The sequence below is a fragment of the Gigantopelta aegis genome, chromosome 4, assembly GCF_016097555.1.
Source record: "Gigantopelta aegis isolate Gae_Host chromosome 4, Gae_host_genome, whole genome shotgun sequence".
NCBI lineage: Eukaryota > Metazoa > Mollusca > Gastropoda > Neomphalida > Peltospiridae > Gigantopelta > Gigantopelta aegis.
This window is the reverse complement of record NC_054702.1, coordinates 110,280,742-110,303,293: the sequence shown is the minus strand read 5'-3', so window position 1 is coordinate 110,303,293 and position 22,552 is coordinate 110,280,742. Positions and strand designations below refer to the sequence as shown.

The 22,552-nt window shown below is 35.0% G+C and overlaps 2 protein-coding genes across 3 annotated transcripts; both read right to left on the bottom strand.

Moving 5' to 3' along the window:
* Positions 1 to 657: 657 nt before the first annotated feature.
* Positions 658 to 9,761, bottom strand: LOC121371748 (transmembrane protein 160-like). Its single transcript, XM_041497873.1, has 5 exons — positions 7,997 to 9,761; positions 5,096 to 5,431; positions 3,689 to 3,713; positions 3,165 to 3,263; positions 658 to 2,722 (listed from the first exon to the last, which is right to left on the bottom strand). Exons 2-5 carry the CDS (start codon positions 5,417 to 5,419, stop codon positions 2,502 to 2,504), a joined length of 669 nt encoding a protein of 222 aa, XP_041353807.1. The 5' UTR covers positions 5,420 to 5,431; positions 7,997 to 9,761; the 3' UTR covers positions 658 to 2,501.
* A 119-nt stretch (positions 9,762 to 9,880) lies between these two features.
* On the bottom strand, positions 9,881 to 22,462 carry LOC121371747 (probable ATP-dependent RNA helicase DDX28). 2 transcript variants are annotated; one of them, XM_041497871.1, is made up of 15 exons: positions 22,336 to 22,462; positions 20,722 to 20,862; positions 19,631 to 19,906; positions 19,110 to 19,223; positions 18,768 to 18,825; positions 18,141 to 18,283; positions 17,807 to 17,878; positions 17,553 to 17,634; positions 15,296 to 15,402; positions 13,383 to 13,502; positions 12,335 to 12,431; positions 11,988 to 12,139; positions 11,175 to 11,267; positions 10,425 to 10,577; positions 9,881 to 10,099 (listed from the first exon to the last, which is right to left on the bottom strand). In XM_041497871.1, the coding sequence occupies exons 2-15, from the start codon at positions 20,779 to 20,781 to the stop codon at positions 9,992 to 9,994; spliced, it is 1,635 nt and encodes a 544-aa protein (XP_041353805.1). In that variant the 5' UTR covers positions 20,782 to 20,862; positions 22,336 to 22,462; the 3' UTR covers positions 9,881 to 9,991. The 2 variants fall into 2 exon arrangements, with proteins under 2 accessions (XP_041353805.1, XP_041353806.1); XM_041497872.1 differs by lacking the exon at positions 22,336 to 22,462 and adding an exon at positions 22,162 to 22,271.
* Positions 22,463 to 22,552: the final 90 nt, after the last annotated feature.

Sequence of the window (22,552 nt, the reverse complement as noted above, 5' to 3'; positions counted from 1 at the left end):
ACGATGTGCTGCAGTGATTGAAAACAAAGGTGTACTTTCTTTAATTTGTGATTTCCAATTAATTATGTGAAAACTGTTGTGTTTGCAAATTAAAGCAATGAATTCATTTATTGAGTAATTCAATGTAAGGTTTTATGATATGATAGTTGACATAACGCCAATGAGAACAACATCTATGTTTTCCAGACGAAGTGTTATAAGAAGAGAGAGGATACTCAAAAACAGGATTGTTTATGAAAACGAAAACATGCAAAAAACCGTACTTGAATTTAAAACGAAATAATGTTAATAAACACATTCAATTAATATACTGGCGTAATACTTATAAATTATAACCCACAATTGCACATGATTGCATTACGATTTGGAATCTTGTGTTTCTTTTGCTGTTCAGTATATATATATATATATATATATATATGCACACACACAGTCAGACCTCGTTACAACGACCACATTCGTCCCTGGGTCACTTTGTCGTTTTATCGAAATTGCCATTATAAAAATGTGTTTTGTTTAATAACACCACTAGAGCACATTGATTTATTAATCACTGGCTACTGGGTGTAATTTTAATATAGTCTTAGAGAAGAAACCCGCTACATTTTTCCATTAGTAGCAATGGATTTTTATATGTACCATCCCACACACACGATAGGACATACCACAGCATTTGATATGCCAGTCGTGGGGCACTAGCTGGAATGAGAAATAGCCCAATGGGCCCACCGACGGGGACCGATCACAGACCATTATTAATTATATAATTATTAATCAAGGCACATTTAATGTCATTCTAATCATTCCTTGGGTAAATATATCTACGATTGGTACCTACTTCGTTTACATAATATCATAAAACAGTAGAGTTAATTGTTGGAAATGGATCCTATAATTGAATGTCTAAAGGCTTATTTTCAAAAGCAATACTCTTCTATAGATTTAGCGGACATCAGTAGCTCGGATAGCATGTGACACGGTCGGCTCACGATGAGATCAAGGATGCTAAGTGGCTGTGTGTGTACTGCCAATGTGCTACGACATCTGTGATTATGTAAGGTCGTTGTAACGAGGCGTTTTCAGACGTCGGATGCACGTTTGTTCCCAAGTTGCTCTGTCGGTGTCGGAAGGTGTGAATTCTGGTGATATGAACAGAATAACATTGATGTCCGTTTGTTTCTGACAATTTGTGGTCGGATGGTGTAAATGTCGTAATACCGACGGTCATTGTAATGAGGCCTGACTGTATATACATAATGCAACCCGTACCCTTTTCACTACCCTAGTTACACACAAAAACTCTCATTCTAATTTTAGTGGGACCCCACTTTTCACACACATATTAGTACATATCAAATTACCTGAATGCATTGGACAGATGAAACAACACCACGCCAATGAGTCCAGTCAGTTACATATATCACCGATGAGTCCAGTCAGTTACATATATCACCGATGAGTCCAGTCAGTTACATATATCACCGATGAGTCCAGTTACATATATCACCGATGAGTCCAGTCAGTTACATATATCATCGATGAGTCCAGTCAGTTACATATATCACCGATGAGTCCAGTCAGTTACATATATCACCAATGAGTCCAGTCAGTTACATATATCACCAATGTCATGTGTGGCCATATTTAAAATGCTATATAAAAGTAAAGGATGGTACATTTTGAACGTAACCTGGTAAAATGCTACTTGCTATATCGATACCCGTAAGCTTGTATACATGTATATAATCTACTAGCTGTCATTTGTAAAGTTTTAAAATAAAATATGTTGAGAGCATCGTTAAATAAAACATTTCCTTCCTTGTAAAGTTTTTAAGAAGAAAAATTTCAATAAAAATAGTTTACTGATAATCTAAGAATTATGCAATAAAGCTGCAAATCTGTCTAACCACATTGTAATCACATTGTTACTAATGGGAAAAACTCAAAACTACAGTCATCATAAATGTTTGTGCCATCATATTCAATGATTATTCAGAACTTCATGCAACGTATGTCTGTTACCAGTCCACATACATTGTAATAAAAGTGGCTTTGCATTTCTGTGTCAAATAATATTTTAAGATTGCTTAACTTAGAACTAAACAAAAAATGTGTTTCCAGAAACATGACCCCAACTAGAAAAAACACACCTGAATTTTTAAAGTAATATGATGAAAAGCAAAAAACAACTACAGTTTTTGGGGGCATGTTCCTGGGAAAAACATTTTTTGTAAGGCCTTGGAGGAAAAAAACTTGATATCACAATTTGGACAGTTCTTTATGAGTGCATGTCATCACAACTTCTTGAATACACAATAAGCTCTACCATGGTAGACCCCTGACAAAGCAGGAAAAATGTATTGTTATGGGAAGTGGCAGTCCTACAAGTCATGGGACCATTCTCGACTGTCAAAACATCCTTTTCACTCTGTCTTGTGCAATTTTTGAAAGAATGGCTTTGTGGTTCAGATTAGCACCTACACAAAGACTCAACCATGTTTTTAAGAAGACTCTGTTGAGCTGTCTGCGCGGTTGTCTTCCTCACTGACGCCGATGTACATGAGCACGATGCACACCCACAGCAAGAAGTGAAGAAAGACGCCCACCACGTGCATGACAGCTACTGGCACTGACATCTCTACGTGGCGTCTCAGCAACACGATGTTGGATGCAAACGAACACGTTCCCCAAAGCAAGTTCATACCAGCCAGGAGAAAGGCAACTGAACAGTAATAAAGTAAGAAACATTAATACTAATAATGTAGTAATAATGTGTCCAAACACAATATTTTTTTAGAAAAATATAGTATCTTTTACCATATTTCATCAACATTTTTTAAACAATTTTCATGAAAGACCAAATTTATGTTATAATAATAAGACCAAATTGTCTGTGGATACATCTACGTGCAAGCTACTTTTAAAAAATAAGTAAAATTAAAATAATCTGGTCCATAAACAATAACGCTCAATAAGACAACTTGCCAACATAAAATGACGTCATCAGACATGACATTCCCTGATGATGTAATTTTTACGTTCATCAAAGAATGAACAAACTCCCGTTGCTATGTCTGGCCCAATGGGATGAGGTTATATTGTAATAAATGTAATGGACATTAAATTATTTAGCTCTGCAATGAAAAAGTCTGAGTGACCATTACCTTCTGCTGCATGTTGAGACATGGCGAAGGCTCCTTCAGCCTGCATAGCAATCCCAACCATCGTCACCAAGTACGTGTTCCGACACCATGACAAGTAGCCTGTAGGAGCAATGAGCCATTCATCAGATGATTTACACGAATTATCTTCAATACATATAAAAATATGTATAAACGATTATGTTGTTGGTTATTCCAAGATGATAAACTGTCACAAGTAATAGTCCAAAGTGTATGGTACAGTAGTAAACAAATAATACTAACTACTAGTAACTGTAGATATTGTCATAAATAAAAAGTTATATTATATAATGGTGGTGAAAAAATGAATACTAGTTTCTATAAGTAATATTATAAAGTTTATAATAAAAACATGAATATCAATTACAGATACCAGTAACTATAGATGTAGTATTAAATAATATTCAAAAGTTTATTTATTACTATTTTAGGTAGTGATGCTAATACAGATAAAAGTAAATAAGTTAAGTAACTGTTGTGAAATAATGCTCCCTTTGCACACCTACCATTTTCATTTGCTAGTCGAACACTCTGGAAAGTAAAAAAAAGGACAAAAAATTAACATCTTTTAAATTTTATTATAACAGGAATGAAAAATAAAAGACAATTCACTACTCTACCTTTCTCGTTAGAGATAGCGACACATATGCCCATAAACTGATCCGTTTATCAGACGAATTCAACAAACTATGACACTATGAGTCACACATATATCTGAAATCATATCTGTAAAACCAAGGATTACAGAGGACAACTCTCCAGATTCCAACACACCAAGGTGTCCAAGTGAAAACTGATTTTATTATGTTCTTAACAACAAAGAGCCTAATTCACAAAGATCTCTTAGGCTCTGCTAGACAACACAGCATCCTCTTTGTAAGTCTTTTAGCATTGCACTGCGAGATCGCAAAGTTGTGAGAGTTTAGTGAATTAGGCCCCAGGAATATAAAAAACATGCAAGTATACAAAGTAATCTAGTATGATAAGGTCACAGCTTTGATCTCGGGTCAGAGAATCTCATACTGTGCCAATTATGTGTGTTCACAGTTAAATGATAACAATTCCCCAGCCATTGTTAATCCCAGCACCGAGACTAGAAAACAACAATTTCCTAACACAAGGTCTTTGCCAATATGACGTCATAATATGGGAATCCTTGCTCCATTAATGGCGCGTAAATGGAGTATTTACAACCTCTGTGCGAAATGTCTGTCAATGAGATCAGACAAATAAATATTAGACATACACATGTGTGTCAGTCTTCATTAAAAACCACTCATTCAAAATCACCCATTAGCGGATTTGTTTTACGGATGACAAACAGATCACCCGTTAGCGGATTTGTTTTACGGATGACAAACAGATCACCCGTTAGCGGATTTGTTTTACGGATGACAAACAGATCACCCATTAGCGGATTTGTTTTACGGATGACAAACAGATCCAATATTAAACAAACCATTAATGGATATATGTGTCACTAGCTTAAGGTTCCTGTACTAGACAGAGGAGCCGGCAAGAGCCAATACCTGTGACCATGACAGGCATGCACTACACATTAAACACTACTAAAAAAATAGAAGTTTCCAGTCCTCAAAATAATCTGTAAACAACCAGTTAGTATGTTTTGTGGTATTTTGCAGTCATAGCTGATTCAGTTCCTGTTCTAGAATCAGAATGCATCATCAATACTAAACATCCTACAAATGGTTCATATTAAAGGATCATACTTAACATCAAAATGTTTGGTCTGTAAATTTGAGTGTGTTTGAATATTTAACAAGACCCACAAGATGAATTCCTGCAATGTTAGTGGGTCAGTAAGAATTAGGCCAATAATTGTCTGACTTTCAAACACCCTTGGACAAACCACACTACCAAATTAGCTTGCCTTTAGTTTAAATTGTACTAACCCAGCCCAGGTTTGATTCAGAAGTTTTTTCCCTCATTCTGTTTTCACTCATTCTGTCATCTCCATGGTGACTGTCAATCTCATGATGATAATCACCTCCAATACCAAGTCGACTCAATCTCTCAGCAGCGAAATAAAATGTTCTTGAAAGTGAAGTTCCCCACACAGCACCCTTTCTGTGCACATTAACATGTGGTAGTGTACTTGAATAGAGGCAGCTAGTTTGACAGAATATAGCATTTTGTCTTGAATATGTTGAAACACTGTGTAAATTCCTCTGAATGCACCAACAACATCTGTTGAGAAAACGTGAAATCATCTTCATTCCAATTAGAATCTAAAACAAATAAAAAATCAACAAGATGTTATTAGAGGTTAATCATACTGAACATTATCACCCTTACCTCCTCCCTTCTAAAAAAAAAAAGATTTTGCAAGGGTTATTTTAAGTATTACATTTTTTTTTTTTTTTTTTTTTTTTAAATGAGTACACTTACCATAAACCCCTATTCCCCTATCTCAGTAACTGAATTATACAGACACTGATATTCTCAACGAGAAAATGTATTTTATATTTAATTGTGATTTTTAAGATGGCTCTGTTTCACCACAATAATGGCAACAAACTCAAAACAGTCAAGTTAATGAGGGAGATATAGCCGGAATACTCTGCCCTTTGAGAGCTAGATGGACATTTCGACAGTTATGATTGCTATCTCAGCCAGAACATTATTAAAAGGGCCGTCGGGTTTCTTCATGCAGTGTGGTATGGTGCATATAAAAGATCCCTTGTTACTAATGGAAACAAAACAAACTTTATTAGGTGCTTGTTGGGCACTTGTCTTGTATGAAACGGCCCCTGGAAGACGGAACCACTGAGTGGGCGATCATGACCTTAAAATTCTGCTGTCCGAAGTTTGGTGAAGCTTAATTGAATGTGGGTGCTGTTGGGTTTCTTTCTGCAGTGTGTGTATTAGTGATTAATATGTGGATTTTTTTAAATCATGGAATTCGAAAATGATCTATGTAAAGGTATCAGGTGGGCAGCAATTGAAAGAAAATTACATTGCTTGGTCTCTGACTGTAAAGAGAGCGTATAACCTTCCAAATGTCCATCTATTGTCCGAACTAAATTGTTAACAACTACAAAAAATTACTCTCCTACCTTTAATTGCCGTTAGATTTCCTCCAAAGTTTGTCCAGACACAAATCGCAAAAAAACCACTACAAATATACAGATTCCACACACGAGACTGCAACGATGTCGCCGATATGGTCTTTGCTGAGATTGCATAGGGAAAAATACATGCAGTTTTCTGCCGTCTGCCATGTTGCTTGTTTATGGAATACTCTTCAAGAGGGGTGAAAGCCTCCAAAGTATGTGACACAATTAATATGAAATCAATGATCTCTAGTGGTATCATTAAAATAATAATAATAATAAAAAATATGACGTCATCACGTTTGCTTTTATATCATAACATGTTATGACGTTGTTAGATTAAATCCTATCCTTTCACCCCTCTTGAAAAATATTCCATAAAAAGTCAAAATGGCAGCTGACTCAAAATTACATGCATTTTGCCCTATGCGCTCTCAGCGAAGTCGATATAGGTAACATAGTTATCATCTGGTATGTGGAATCTGTGTCATTATAATGGTTTTTTCAAGATTTGTGTCTGGACAAACTTTGGAGGAAATCTAACGGCAATTAAAGGTAGGAGAGTAATTTTTCGTAGTTGTTAACAATTTGGTTCGGACAAGCTCTCTTACAGTCAAGAGCACTCGGGCTAACTTTACAATTACCGTTACTACCGTATGCTTTTATAATAATGCTCTTCCTCTGGTTTGAATATATTTACATTATTATAGCGATCACGACAGCCTGACAACAAAGTCGAAATGTCGGTCTCAAAACGGCAGGCATGTCACATGGACTCAGATCATGGAGTCAATGGACCGAATCATAGTCACTTCGTACCCAAGTCATATCGTACCATCCATTTCGTACCATGCTGCCTGATCATTTCATACCCTAGTCATTTCGTACCTTGGTCATTTCGTACCATTGCAAAAAGTCATTTCGTAACTTTATTTTGACAGTTTGAAAACCAGAACACGTTATTGTGCAGCATATCGTTATCGATACCCATAATACCTGTAAACTGTTATTTCCATTTTACCTGACAAGAGCCGTATATGGTATTTACTACTAACTGCCAACTTCGATTTTGTGTGAAATGGCTCCAGATAATTAGTCAAAAACAACAAAACAATATAATGGACCAACAAAATATTATTTATTAGGTCTTCTTTTCAAACTTGCTTATTTGCATCTTATTTGTTTAAGAAATAAACAATAACAGCCATTAAAACATTAACTACCTTACTGATTGCCAAATTAGCCAATTGCTAATGTTTATACAAAGTGGCAATAATTTTTAGTCTTTTGATGATAAAATATCCCTTAAATTAACCACAAATTTGTAATTTAATGTTATTTTGTAAAAGACTTTACCAGGGTGATTGTTATAAATTGTTATACCATGGTACGATATGACTTTCAGTTATGGTACGAAATAACCAAGGTACGAAATGACTAGGGTACGAAATGACTTTTTGCAATGGTACGAAATGACCAAGGTACGAAATGACTTTTTGCAATGGTACGAAATAACCAAGGTACGAAATGACCAGGGTACGAAACGACCAAATTAGATACGAAATGACTATGGTACGAAATGACCATGGTACGAAGTGACTAGCAACCAATGGACCTACGAGTGCGTGTGACACTGACTGGGACTGATCAAAGTCAAGTCTTTTCACATTCATGAAATGACAACGCAGCTTTTACATTTGCTGTTAATCTTTTAACACAAAACCAGCAAAAATGTTTAACCTGACGTTAACAGACAGAAGCAGAGATGATCAGCAGAATTCTTTATTCTGTGACCGCTGCTAGAAACGTAAAACGAAACTGCATTTATTTAAAGGGAAGATAACTCTTGATGGCTTAATCTTTCACTAATAAGGTCTCTCGCCTGGTTTCCAGTTTACACTGGAAATGTACCATGTTTGTTTTGTTTAACGACACCACTAGAGCACCTTTATTTATTACCTGGTAATCATCACGGGCTATTGGATATAAAAACTTTGATAATTTGATTGGTTAGAAAAGTATAAACAGGAGGAAAAAATGGTTGCTCATCACTTTGCATAAGTGTTGTCACAACATACGAAATAACAAAATGACAAATAGTAAGCTATTTAGATCTGAGTTTTTGAATGAAAATTTACAGTTTACAAACAATTAAATTAAGATTTTTACCTACATTCCTATTACACCACTTTTGGCAAGTTCATATCTCAGTTTCACTTAGGCTGCTTATCTACTGTGTAGTAAATAAATCTGAAATAATGTTTTCTACCATTCCTGACTTGTTCCTTTTGTTAGTTGAGGGGCTTACAATATGTACCATCTCACAAACAGGATAGCACATACCACAGCCTTTAATATACCAGTCATGGTGCATTGGCTGGAAAGATAAATAACCCAATGAGTTCACTGATGGGGATTGAATCCAGACCGTCTGCCATGTAGTCTACAACATAAAATCAAAACACCCTGCTTCTGCAATTGTACTGAAAAAATTAAGCTGACAGTCACAATAAAAAATACGCAATATGCTAGAATTCCAAAATACATGATGTTTTGTTTAGGTTTGTCAGATAGAATGTTTCAATGTGTACTGTTCATGTCTTACTTTTATTAATAATTGCTAAATATTTAGAAGGCTATGGTAGGATGACGTGGTATGGGATGCTTAGGCCTATTAATTAAAATAGTGGCAGAAAAACAAGAAGATGGCTTTGTAATATTGTTACATGATACATGCATTTTGTAGTATGATCTAGGATTTATTTTTTTATTTTTTCCCCCCATTTAAACAAATATACCACTTCTACACTAAATAGTTTCATCATTCAATCTAAACCCTTTCAAGACCAGCTTCAGTAATGCATATTTAATGTCATTCAAGATGTTTTAAGAAATAAGTAGATTGTCATTTTACAGTGTATAATTTGGATTCGAAGGGATTAATCAAAGTTAAATACCGGCCTCGGACATGTAGGTACAGGGTTCGCAGCTCGGTACTGACTCCCACCCAGAGCAAGTTTTAACAATTCAATGGGTAGGTGTAAGACCAATACACACTCTTTTCTCTCACTAACCACTAACCCACTGTCCTGGACAGACAGCTCAAATAGCGTGCTTAAACTTTAATGGGATTTAAACATGAAAATAAGTTAATAATAATAATAATCAAAGTTAATGGCAATCATATCATATACTGTATTAAATTATTACTGAACTTTGACAAACCATTCCAATTACAAATATTATAAACTAAAATATATGACAATATAAATAAATTCTGAAAACAGTTCCCCTTTTCCACATTTTTCAAAGCCTTTATAGTTTGTTCTTAATTTTTTAGTTTTTTTGTGTGTTTTTTTTATCAAATCTAATGGGAAAGACCGCAAACCTTTCAGATTCTGGTCCTGCCATTGTTCAAATGAATGTAATGGTAATGACTGTACTTTTCTTGTAGCATTACACACATGCACCAATCACTTAATTTAAACATGGCAGTGATCACAGCATGTAAACTGACAACACTTGAAAACATCATTCTATGGTATATCCGGTTATCAAGAAAAAAATTTCTGATGTGACTTTGTGAAATAACTTGTACTAGAAACAGAATGGCAAATAATTTAATTACAAAAAGTATTTTATTTTCACAAGTAATAAAGTGCCATATTAGTTTTCATTCAACACTGTTCAGATACTGTCAAAGAATATCCTTCTAACACAACGTCATTTTCACTGCTACTGTCCATTGTAACGATGGCCATATTTGTTGATAATGATGGAAGTCAGTTTTCTTTTAATGTTTGCATTCACATTGTGTAACTCAGTGTTTTTTCGTACAGCAGTCTGAAACAAAAAATCAATGCATGAATAAAATTCGTAAGTTGATTAAAAAACCCCACCCAAAACCCCAGATGTTACAACAACATCCCATTAATATATTATTCAATTAACATTTTCAAACAGTAAATGTACAGGGGTATATCTTAACACATTTTGAACAAAATGTCCTTTTGTAAGCATAAAGCTTTACACCTGCGAAAACTGTGGTTGTCAACTATATGCACATCAGCTTATGGACTCATTATGGTCTAGGAGTATATTCTTTGGTCACACTTAAGTGTTATAATTTCATAATCTTAAATGGCTGGCAAAAGACTGGTACACAAACCTCAATATTCCAGAGTAAGTCTACATCCCACAAGTGAGTCACAAAGTTGGAGACCAGTCCATTTGTCCTACTGCTAACTCGTCCCACACGACCCGCTCTGTGAATGTAGTCAGACATGAAGAGTGGAAAGTCAAAGTTGATCACGTGCTGTACCTACAGAGATATAAAATGTTACCTACAAATACAAACTGGTGTTGTGGTTAAGCCATCAGATTTGGGGTTAGTAGGTACTCCCACCCAGATCTAGTTTTAATGACTCTGTGTGACTCAATGCCCACTAAACTGACTTCTTTCTCACTAACCACTAACAACTAACCACTAACCCACTGTACTGGATAGACAGACTAAGTAGCTGATGTGTGTGCCCAGGACAACCGTAATTGGATATAAACATAAAAATAACTATAAATGAATGAACGATTACAAAATATTTATAGAAAATACACATTTGGCATAAGATCATTTTCGCTTCCAGGTCTAACAAAAATCCAAAACCATAACATCCAGCTTTGTTCCCAACTGGGAGTTAATAGTTAAAAGGGCTGAGACCATCTGACTGCTCTTTCTTACAGTTCTGTAAGTTGTTGACCACCATTTTAACTGAGATTTTGTCCCAATAAACTTTGGAGTGTGATGTAGTCCAGTAGTAGAGTGCTTTTCTAAGGCAGGTTCAGCCCACCCCCTCATGTTCCAACTAGTGCATTTAGTATATTCCTTACAATAATGAAACCTTTAAACTTGAAAACTCACATTTATAGTGTCCAAGCCTCTAGATGCTATGTCAGTGGCCACCAATATGTCTGTATGGCCCGATTTAAAACTCTCATATTCTGCATGTCGTTTCTACAAAGATAAAACCACATAATATTTATAGCCAAATAATCTACAACACATATATCAGTGACATAACATATATTCAATTGTGTACCTTGAATTCATTGCATACTTATCTCAATCATCAGGGCCATGCCTAGCCTAAACTAACATGGAGGAAAATGGGGGTGGGCGGGGTATGAAAAACCAGAAAAGAATTAGGACATTAAATGATCGGTCCTCTCCAGCCAGGTAAAGAGGTCACTTCTATAAAAAGCATGTGATAATCATTGAAAAACAAAAGCTGAAAATTATCTTTTAAAAAAGAAACATTTATAAATAAAGGTCATATTTAAGCATTTCAGACCAAATCGAGTCTACTTTGTGAATATAATTTTGGGCAAAACAGCTGAAATGAGATAAAAAGCTGAAAAATCACATCCCTAATTGTATTTTTCTGATGAAGCAACTGCTAACATTTCCCAATGATAGGTATTGTCCTGACTATCTTGCAGTGAGAGCCATTTACCATACAACAAATTAAATAAAAATGATATATAATAAAGAACTATTTGTTTTTTATATTAACAAGCAAAACAAACTAGAATAATGAGATCCTTGTTGACTGGCTGCTATAAAAACATTGCAAATCTATGTATGTTTTTCTCTGCAACATTTTAACTCTTGGCCATAACTTCTGATAACCTTTAAGAATATAGTACCTGTCTTATTTACAGATGTAAAATGTACCTGCTCCTGCATGACTCCGTTCATGAGAACGTTGTTGACTCCCATCTCACGGAGGGTTTCCGACAGCCAGAAACAGGTGTTACTCTTGTTGCAGAAGATCATCGTAGGAACACCTTTCTTATGACTATCACTTGCCAGCTTGATTATCATTTCTACAAAAGAAAACAAAGAAAATGATAACTCAACAGTATGACATATTTCCGGTAACTTTGATATACCACTAGCAGTTTTGGTTCAGTAAACAACACATTTGTAAATAACACAAGTATATTTGTAAACAACACATGTACATTACAAACTGAGATGTGCTTTGTTTTATTGAATGAAAACAAGAAAGTGTTTCATACCTGCTTTCTGAGATGGAAGAAGTCTCAGAAACTTCTGTGGAACATGAGGCATAATATAATGGAGGTGTGATGTGGTTACTTTCTGTAGGGATTCTGCCTAAAGAAGTAAAATTGAATAATTAATAAGAAAATTTGAACAAACTAATAAGAAACACTAAAAGTACATTACTTGCAACATGATGTACAGAAACAATAAAATAAACTTATGTAAGTAAAATTATTATGGTTCATTAGCATAATATGGAGAAAAACACGAGCACATAGGATGCGAGGAGGGGTGGATTGGCGTCTCATTCCATCACTTTAGGCCCAAAGCATTTACTTTTTTATGGTTCCCATATATTTTAGTTTAAGTTTTCTTGTCCCCAACTTCACATATCATTCCTAAGGGTTTCACCACTGCTTTCAAATATTTTACAAGTATGGCAAAATGTAAAGATAACAAAAAGCTTTCTATTTTAAAGTACCATCAGACCTATGAAACTTATGCTCGTTCAAGATGTAAAATCTAAAGTCCATAAAAATTATTTGTACTAAAAATGTTAGTACACTCTGACGTTCTAGTTTTCCAGTGTTTCTATCATTAACACATATAACAATAGGACTGTCTGAATTTAGTGTTTTCATTGCATTGTGAAATGAATGCTCATGGATACCTAACTTGTATCAAAACATTAAAAAAATATTGATCAGGGAAAAAAACAGGGAAATGTATCATTAATGTCATTTGTGCCACCAGAGGCCTCAAAATATATCTAATAAATAGTAAAAAATAGTTTTTTGGCAGGAGGGTGGATCTTTGCTCCATGCGATTCCCTACTACCGCATTGCTCTGGACCTCATTGGGTACCTGCAGTTTCTGGACCCCAGCTTTATGGTGGATCTCACATCTTTAATCATAACATTTACTGGTTGACAGTTCTCTCAATTAATTTTTATAACAAGATCAATTGTCACTTGAACATTCATATGTGCCGAGGCTTAATTAGATTCTAAAGACAATACAGCAGAGTACACATCAAATTATTAAGAAGAGCCAAGTTCTTACTGGAATTATTTCCCCTATGACCTGTTCAATGCTGCGTGGCATAGTAGCACCGACAAGGATAAACTGGGTATCCATGACAACGCCCAACTGAGAATCGGTTCCTCCACCACCTTTAGACAACTACAAAACAAAAACTGGAAATAACATTCAAAACAAGACAGCACATCAACTTTATTTCTTTACTACAATATACTGGTTTAAATTAAAGAGAAATATATATCTAGAAATACTGATTATATCAATATGAGATGACAATGATCCATAGGGAATTCTGAAATGTTTGATAATAAACCCTTCTAAACTGGCAAAGTACAAAGTCCAATTTAAGGGGTTATAGTTTAAAGCAATTCTGTTTTGTTCTAATATTTTAAAAATGTCTGATTTGGGGGCAATTCCTGTTTTGTGAGGGTCCGGTTTTAACGGGTTTCGACTTCTGTTGATATTCTTACAGAAAACAAATTGCAGACTACTGGAATCCAATACAGTTAACATCAATGCTACATATTTCACTGCTGATTTTAACTCGTGTGGTTAATATAAAAGAAGGAAAAATGTATGGTGATGGTTCAGGGCTCCCCAACCCTAATATCATCTATATTTCTGGGGATAAAAAACAATTAAAGGAAAACGAAAACCCCCAAAACCCCAACATAACATCAGTGATACATGTAAAGAAATTTCAATGCTTGGCTTACACCACATTGAATTTTGTTCTTGACACACCTGTTATATTTTCTTGTTACCCTAAAATACCACTCATAAGACAGTGTGGTTGACTACCTGAATGAGTGTGCCCCACACCCCAATGTAAAATACTCACCAAGACCATGTGGTTGACTACCTGAATGAGTGTGCCCCACACCCCAATGTAAAATACTCACCAAGACCATGTGGTTGACTACCTGAATGAGTGTGCCCCACACCCCAATGTAAAATACTCACCAAGACAGTGCGGCGGACTACCTGAATGAGTGTGCCCCACACCCCAATGTAAAATACTCACCAAGACAGTGCGGTTGACTACCTGAATGAGTGTGCCCCACCCCCAATGTAAAATACTCTCCAAGACAGTGCGGTTGACTACCTGAATGAGTGTGCCCCACACCCCAATGTAAAATACTCACCAAGACAGTGTGGTTGACTACTTGAATGAGTGTGCCCCACACCCCAAATGTAAAATACTCACCAAGACAGTGTGGTTGACTACCTGAATGAGTGTGCCCCACACCCCAATGTAAAATACCCACCAAGACAGTGTGGTTGACTACCTGAATGAGTGTGCCCCACACCCCAATGTAAAATACTCACTAAGCCAGTGCTTTGTTTTATCTTCTATGTTACAGGAGTTTGAAATAAATCTCTGTACCTAATTATTTTAAATATTTCCATGTTACAGGAGTTTGAGGTAAATCTCTGTACCTAATTATTTTAAATATTTCCATGTTACAGGAGTTTGAGGTAAATCTCTGTACCTAATTATTTTAAATATTTCCATGTTACAGGAGTTTGAGGTAAATCTCTGTACCTAATTATTTTAAATATTTTAAACATTTGAATGGGACTAATTAATTTTAATCAGAGTACATACCATAAACTTTCAAAATAGTTTTGTTGTGTAACGGACTCCTCACCCCGTCGGTGGGCCCATTGGGCTATTTCTCATTCCAGCCAGTGCACCACGACTGGTATATCAAAGGCCGTGGTATGTACTACCCTATCTGTGGGATGGTGCATATAAAAGATCCCTTGCTGCTAATCGAAAAGAGTAGCCTATGAAGTGGCGACAGCGGGTTTCCTCTCTCATTATCTGTGTGGTCTATAACCATATGTTTGACACCATATAAACGTAAAATAAAAAAAGTGTTGAGTGCGTCGTTAAATAAAAAAAATTTCTTCTTCTTCGGACTCCTCACCTGTAGTTTTCTCAAAATATTTTTTACATCATCACTGAACGAGTCATCCAGCAAAGTGTCGGCCTCGTCTAAGACAATGTGCTGTAGGTACGAACGGTGGATCTTATCTAGGTATACAAAAACAAGTGTATGTACAAGAATCAGTCTGTCTCTTCCAAACACGGTGAAACCTGTCGCAACTGGACCGTGAACAAACTGGAATCCTGTGAAAACTGGCCAAGTTTCCCAAATTCTAAAACGCCACTCTCTAAAAACCGGATTCTGTCTAAATTGAATAAATATTAGGTCCCCGGTGTAATCTGTTTTAGACAGGTTTCACTGTATACAATTTCATAACAATAATCTGACAATATCACCAGTCTTGAATAAAGTGATTTATACATCTCCACCCCCATCAGAATACTTTTGAAATGAAGTCACGCTAACACTAAACATTTAGGCCAGTTTCAAACTCAATTATTTTTCTGGTCATTATTTGAAACTTTTTATTAAAAATATATTTAAAATTAAAGACTTCTGTTAATAAACAAGAATTAAGGGAATTAAATGTCTCACCAATCATAATCATTTTAGGAGCACTGTTATGAAACTTTAATGTTAAACATTAAGACAAAAGTTTACACCATCTCCAATGCCAAAAATGTAACACATATATCTTGTCTATATTCACTTTGTAAAGGCAAGACAAAAGTGAATATTTTCCTACATTTAAAGTAACACGTATTCTCACACATTTCCAACTACAAATAATTTAAGTGTAGTTGGAGGTTTTATTATGAACAGACACAACATGCCAAAAATATGTTTCTTATTGAAGCCTAATCTACCGTATACGCAAATATTTTCTCGGCTAAAATAATTCACGATCAGGCTTTCATTTTACATTTTCGCGAGGAATTATTTTCACGACTGTGTCCCCCGATAAAATCAAAATTACCCATATTTCATTTTCCAAACTCTTTTCAATGACTATTTCATGCACACACTTGGACATGCTGTCAGCGAGACGTCAATGTTGTATGTATGTCTGATAATACATGTTATCGAAGGAACACGCACATGCGATACAGAAAATTGAAAAACGCAAATATCAGAAGAAATAACTTTTATTGATGGTACCCACAAACTTCAATTCAAGGTTACAAAGAAAACAAACAAAACTGAGATTACGCAACAACAGACTTACACCCAACTGTGTGTCACTTCGATCAAATCCACGTGACCATGCAGGTTTACAGAACCACGTGACCTTGTGGATAATTTGGCGGTAAAGACAAAGTGCATACGAAACTCAGTATAAATGTAACAGGTACCTCTGACTGCTTGTCTTTTGTATCCATGAAAATTATACCAAATAGGAAATAAGTTCGCGTGTAATTAAATTCGCGATGCTGTCAACGTGTTCGCGATTTCCGCGGTATATTTTATTCGCGAACATTTTTGCGTATATGGTAAGTTAATACAAACTGATATGACACATATGTAGATATATTTCTAAAGTAAAAGGTTTTAAAATAATGGTTGTGGGACGTAGCCCAGTGGTAAAGCACTCGCTTGATGCATGGTTGGTTTGGGATCGATCCACATTTCTCATTCCAGCAAGTGCACCATGACTGGTACATTAAAGGTATTGTATGTGCTAGCCTGTCTTTGGGATGGTGCATATAAAAGATCCCTTGCTACTAATGGACAATATAGTGGGTTTCCTCTCAAAGACTACGTCAAAATTACCATGTTTGACATCCAATAGCCAATGATTGATAAACTTATGTGCTCTAGTGGTGTCATTAAACAAAACAAGAAAGAAAGAAATGTTTTATTTAACGACGCACTCAACACATTTTATTTATGGTTATATGGCATCAGACATATGGTTAAGGACCACACAGATTTTGAGAGGAAACCCAGTCGCCACTTCATGGGCTGCTCTTTCTGATTATCAGCAAGGGATCTTTTATTTGCGCTTCCCACAGGCAGGATAGCACAACCCATGGCCTTTGTTGAACCAGTTATGGATCACTGGTCGGTGCAAGTAGTTTACACCTACCCATTGAGCCCTGCGGAGCACTCACTCAATGTTTGGAGTCGGTATCTGGATTAACAATCCCATGCCTCGACTGGGATCCGAACCCAGTACCTACCAGCCTGTTCACTGATGGCCTAACCACAACGCCACCGAGGCCGGTTTAAACAAAACAAAGTTTAACATTTAAAAATAATGGAAAATTGACAGAGAAAAATAAAAGTCACATATTACTATTAGAAAGTAGTTTCTTTAGAATCCCTGGGGTAGAAATCAGAACATCCATCGGTTTCCATTCATACCAAGCAAGTCTTTGCTGCAAACAGAAATTAGTCATATCACCCTTAGATGAAACAAGCATGTAATATATGAATATAACATTTCTGAGAGATATTTGCATTATTACTTGTCTTTAATTTTATTTTTTACAAAACAATAAAACGTAACTCAGCACTGATATGATAAATATATATTCAATATGGACAAACCTTAGTTCCTCTACCGCCAACTGCAGTATGTGTGATGATGCCACTGTATGGTGCTAACTTCTCTGCAACATCCTAGAAATATAAGACAAATGCAACAACAATGTCCAAAGTCAATATCCCTCATTGTTAAATTTCACTTACAATATTAAAAGTTCTCATAGTGTTACAAAATTTTATATAATCTAAAATAAAACTCCTTTGTTGATGTAGGCAAAAATATTTTTTTATGAAATAATTACGGTGGATAGTGCTGAAATGAACAACGCCCAACACTAAGTTATTACCACAACTTATGATGACACTAAAATAAGCGATCAATATGGGTAGAACTCACCATAATTTGATCTGCAAGTTCTCTTGAAGGCACCAAAATTATTGCTTTTGGGCTGTTCTTGGATATTTCTTTTGTCATCAGCTGATTTTGTTGATAAATGATCTCCACAAGAGGTAAAAGATATGCTAGTGTCTTTCCACTGCCTGGTAAATAATAACACAGAATTAAGTGGAGTTAGTATAAAGTTAGTGTGATAATGAATAAATGAATGAATGAATGAATGAATGAATGAATGAATGAATGAATGAATGAATGAATGAATGAATGGAGTCAGTCGTTAATTTCTTGTTACTGACAAAGAATTAAAACAAATTAACAAAATGTTATACAAACAAATTTATCAACTCACATAGGTAAAGATCACCGACATTACAACAAAACTCTTACAAATAATCCAGAAAAGATGCTAAGGTAGTTTCTGCTGAATTCGAATTAGTATAAATATAAAAGCCAGAAAAAAGAATAGAAAAAACTCCAAACTAGTGTTTTCATAGGCTGTATTTGTTTTTATCAAATAAAAATTGAAAGTGGACAGAAAGCACAATCAATGTAGTAATACAAATAAACAGAAAGTATCGGGTACAAGCAATATTTGTAAAATTATACAGTAATACATGTGATATTTACCTGTTTCTGCAGCACACAACACATCTCCACCTTTCAAAATCTTAGGAATTGCCAGGGACTGAAAATAAACCACACACCGTTTAGTTGGGAAATGTATTCTGTGCTACAATTAACAATATCCTGTGTCATCAACAGATGAACTAATAATTTGAAGAAAATGTTATTAACACGTCTTACAGTCTAAACATAGAATTAAACTGCAGTGCCCAAGTAACAACCAATATAAAACTGTCTTTCAAAATCTATCTCTATTTTGATCTTTCTATAACCCTCTATACTTTGAAGCATTACCCTGTGGCACTTTTGATGCACAGTAGTGAACATGTACATACATGTTAATACCTGTATATTAGTGGGAGTATGGAAGCCAAGTTGGTGTAAGCCATTTTGCAGTCTGTCATTAAGACTAAAGTTTGCAAAAGATAATTCTGTTTCCTCAGTCAGCAATGCAGGATTCTGAAAAAGAGATTCAAAGAAAGACCAATTAAAACAAGTTACAATTTATTTTTACTTATTTGTTACAGTAACTACAATACAATTTTAAGTTAAGCTTTGATAAATAGATATTTGTAATTCATTATTTCTTTTCCTCTTTTATTAAGTAGATATTCAGTGTCTATTTATTTCTTTTAGATTTTCTTTTGCCATTGCATGCATGTGTCTAAATGAAATCTTACTGCTATTGGCATGACTAATTCAGGGAACATTTTGCTTTCAAAATCTTGATTAGCGATATTTCTAGTCAGTATCAATTTCAGCAAAGCGATTCATCGATGCGATACTGAACAAAATGTTCCCTGTAATTAAATTGTACTGACAGTATCATAAAATAATTACATAAATACTGTTTTATTATTATTTACCCGCTCACGGCACATAACAGTGAAATGGTCTCCAGCAGATTTTCTGTGTTTCCATCCATGTGAGGCGAGAACTTGTGGGTCGAACTCATTGTACGTCTGACCTCGGTGGTGGTTGTACTCTGTCCGTTTGCAAGAAATTACCAGTGGAGATTTGAATTTCAGTGGTTTCTTTTTTTTAGCTGCTTCAACCATTTTCTTGTATTTAAGCTTTTCTATTTTTGCAACCATTTTCTGAGGAACGGTAATCTTTGTTAAATTTGCTTGGTCAGCCAGTGTCTGAAAAAAACCCCACCCACCCACAAAATGCATAATAACTTTCAAATATTCAAGCAAACAGTTTTTGATAAGTTTTTCTGTAAATTATCACAGACCCAAATCAGAGTTCTAGAAGATCTGATACCATATTTTACCCAAAATTCTAAACATAAAACTATGACATTACATAAGACATTAAGCAGTAGGCCTACTTCTGTAACTTTTACTATGATCTTATACCAGGAACATATCTGAATAAAGTCTCAGGTTTGTGAAAGACTAACAAAACACCCCTTTGAAATCAGGTACAGACCCATTTAGTAATTATATGCACTTGAAAAACATTGCTTATGATTATTAGATGTAGTAAGTACAACAATATCAGCTATCCATTCCTTTGTTTTGCATAAATATTCAACCTAAAGGCAGTGATTGAAATGAGAATAATTTTTTATTAGTCCACCGGACAAGTACATCTGGAAATATACTTGTCCACCAATATTCTCATTTGTCCAAATAAATGTTTCATTTTATTCAAGTACAAGGACCATATTTTTAATTGCTCAAAATGAAACATTGAACAGTTTACTTGTCCTCTGGACAACAATTGAAGTACATTTTGCTTGTCTGAGCACATTTTCACTTGTTGGGACAAATGGACAAGTGCTTATTTTGAACACTGGATTGCAGACCTGTATATACTTTAACTGATTCATGATTTTTCTGGAAGATTGTTCTTAACGAGTATTAAAATATTAATTAAAAATATATTACACAGTGCATTCACTGACACACCCCGTAATTTTTTTTTTTAAATCAAAAGAACAACAACAAACCATTGCTTGTCTTCTACACACTACCAGAACACTGCGACAAACACACAGCAAAGATGCCATCCTGATTTTTCTTTTTAGTATCTTGTAAAATCAACTCTTTCTTTCAGGAGAAAACATTACTATCATCCACTGAATACCAATCTGAAACAGAAACCAAAAGTTTGGGAGTGCATGTTTAAAGCATATATTATATAGTGATGTTGTTTAACTTAATACTATACATTTATATATAATATATATATAATCAGACAATAAAATAGTAGAAGGTGGCAGACATGCAACATCAATTATTTTATATAGTGAGCTCAGTCAATATATATATTTTTTTACATTTCTATTAAATACTGATATATCAAATAATAGCCCAGTAGTAAGGTGCTCAAATCTAGAATCTACCCGTTGGTGGACCCATTGGGTTATTCTCATTCCAGTCAGTGCACCACAAATGGTATATATGAAAGGCTGTGGTATGTGCTATCCTGTCTGTGGAATGGTGCATATAAAAGATACCTTGCTACTAATGGAAAATGTATCAGGTTTCCTCTGTAAGAGTCTTAGACTGTATGACAAAACTGCCAAATGTTTGACATCCAATGTGTTCTAGTGACCAGTGTGAGTGGTGTCATTATACAAAACAAACCAACTGTTTTCGATTGGATAGTCATGAATCATGATGATTAAAACTTGGATGTGTCAATATAATAAAGGATTAAATTTGCATTATGGATTGCATCTCAGTAGTAGAGTGCCTATGTGAGGTATGATGTCCAGTCTATGGGGAAGTACATAAAAAAGATCACATGCTGCTTTCTAGTAGTGAAATGATTAACTGGTGTCTCTCTCTATACCAAACTTGTGCCAAAAACAGCTTAGGTGCTTAGATGTATTTAATCAACAATTCCTTTCCTTTTCTTTAGAAACAACTCTCTCTCTCTCTCGCTTGCTCTCGCTCTCTCTCCTGTTTACAATGAATCTCTAAACCAAATTTGCTAAGATCTATATCGGTATTTCCAAACACTATGAATGTTTTTCCCATTATTGTATTTACAAATAATAAGATACAGTTAGGTAAACTTAGGTTTTCGTTTTCATTGTTAACTTTTATTCTACTGCTTCTTAATAGCCTTTGATTCTCACTGTTATAAATGCCTTGACAGGCAGATTCAGGATATTTTGCAGGGGATGGGGGTCCATATCTACTTGTACATGAAACGTTTTGCCCTTACATATAAGCACTTTAAAATTAAATTAAATTAAGCTATCGTAGTGCTACATCCAATGGTCTTATGATATTGTAGCGCTGTGATTGTTTAAAAAAATATAGACCCTCAATGTTTTGCGGGGGGTGGGGTGGGGGTGGTGGTGTGTGTGTGTGTGTGTGTGTGGTTAAAACTACATGAGAATAAAATAAATTTAAGTTTTGCTCTTATGTATAAGCACTTTTAAGGGTTTTTTTTTTATATGAAAGCAGGTGGGCTCGAGCCCCCCACTCCACTCTCAAATTTTGAAATAGGACACATCTAGATCTTCAAATGAGGAATGCGGATAGCCCGGTGCCACAGAGTTCTTATAGTGTCACTTTAATAAACAACTGTCAATATGTTGTTATTATACCATTAATACAGCTCTTTTTAATGAAATTGGCTGTTTACACTTCAAAACATAATGATGTCTATTATTTTAAGTTCAATAGCACAGAGAACAAAAATGCACATGTATTTTGACAGCATCCGGAAGTTACAAAGAGACCAACTGGTACTCTTGACTCGAAACCACCACAATGTATTTTTATGGTTTTTTGAAGCGTAACTTTAATTTAAAAAACAGTGGA

Excerpts from the sequence above, each read along its gene's own strand:
- LOC121371747 (XM_041497871.1), bottom strand. The coding sequence starts at position 20,781 with ATGGCATCTTTGCTGTGTGTTTGTCGCAGTGTTCTGGTAGTGTGTAGA. Across the intron at positions 13,503-15,295 it reads ATATTTTGAGAAAACTACAG|TTGTCTAAAGGTGGTGGAGG; the intron begins GTGAGGAGTCCG and ends TTTGTTTTGTAG. Across the intron at positions 10,100-10,424 it reads ACTTACTCTGGAATATTGAG|ACTGCTGTACGAAAAAACAC; the intron begins GTTTGTGTACCA and ends TTTTTGTTTCAG.
- LOC121371748 (XM_041497873.1), bottom strand. The coding sequence starts at position 5,419 with ATGAAGATGATTTCACGTTTTCTCAACAGATGTTGTTGGTGCATTCAG. Across the intron at positions 3,264-3,688 it reads TCGACTAGCAAATGAAAATG|GCTACTTGTCATGGTGTCGG; the intron begins GTAGGTGTGCAA and ends TTGCTCCTACAG. Across the intron at positions 2,723-3,164 it reads GTCTCAACATGCAGCAGAAG|TTGCCTTTCTCCTGGCTGGT; the intron begins GTAATGGTCACT and ends ATTACTGTTCAG.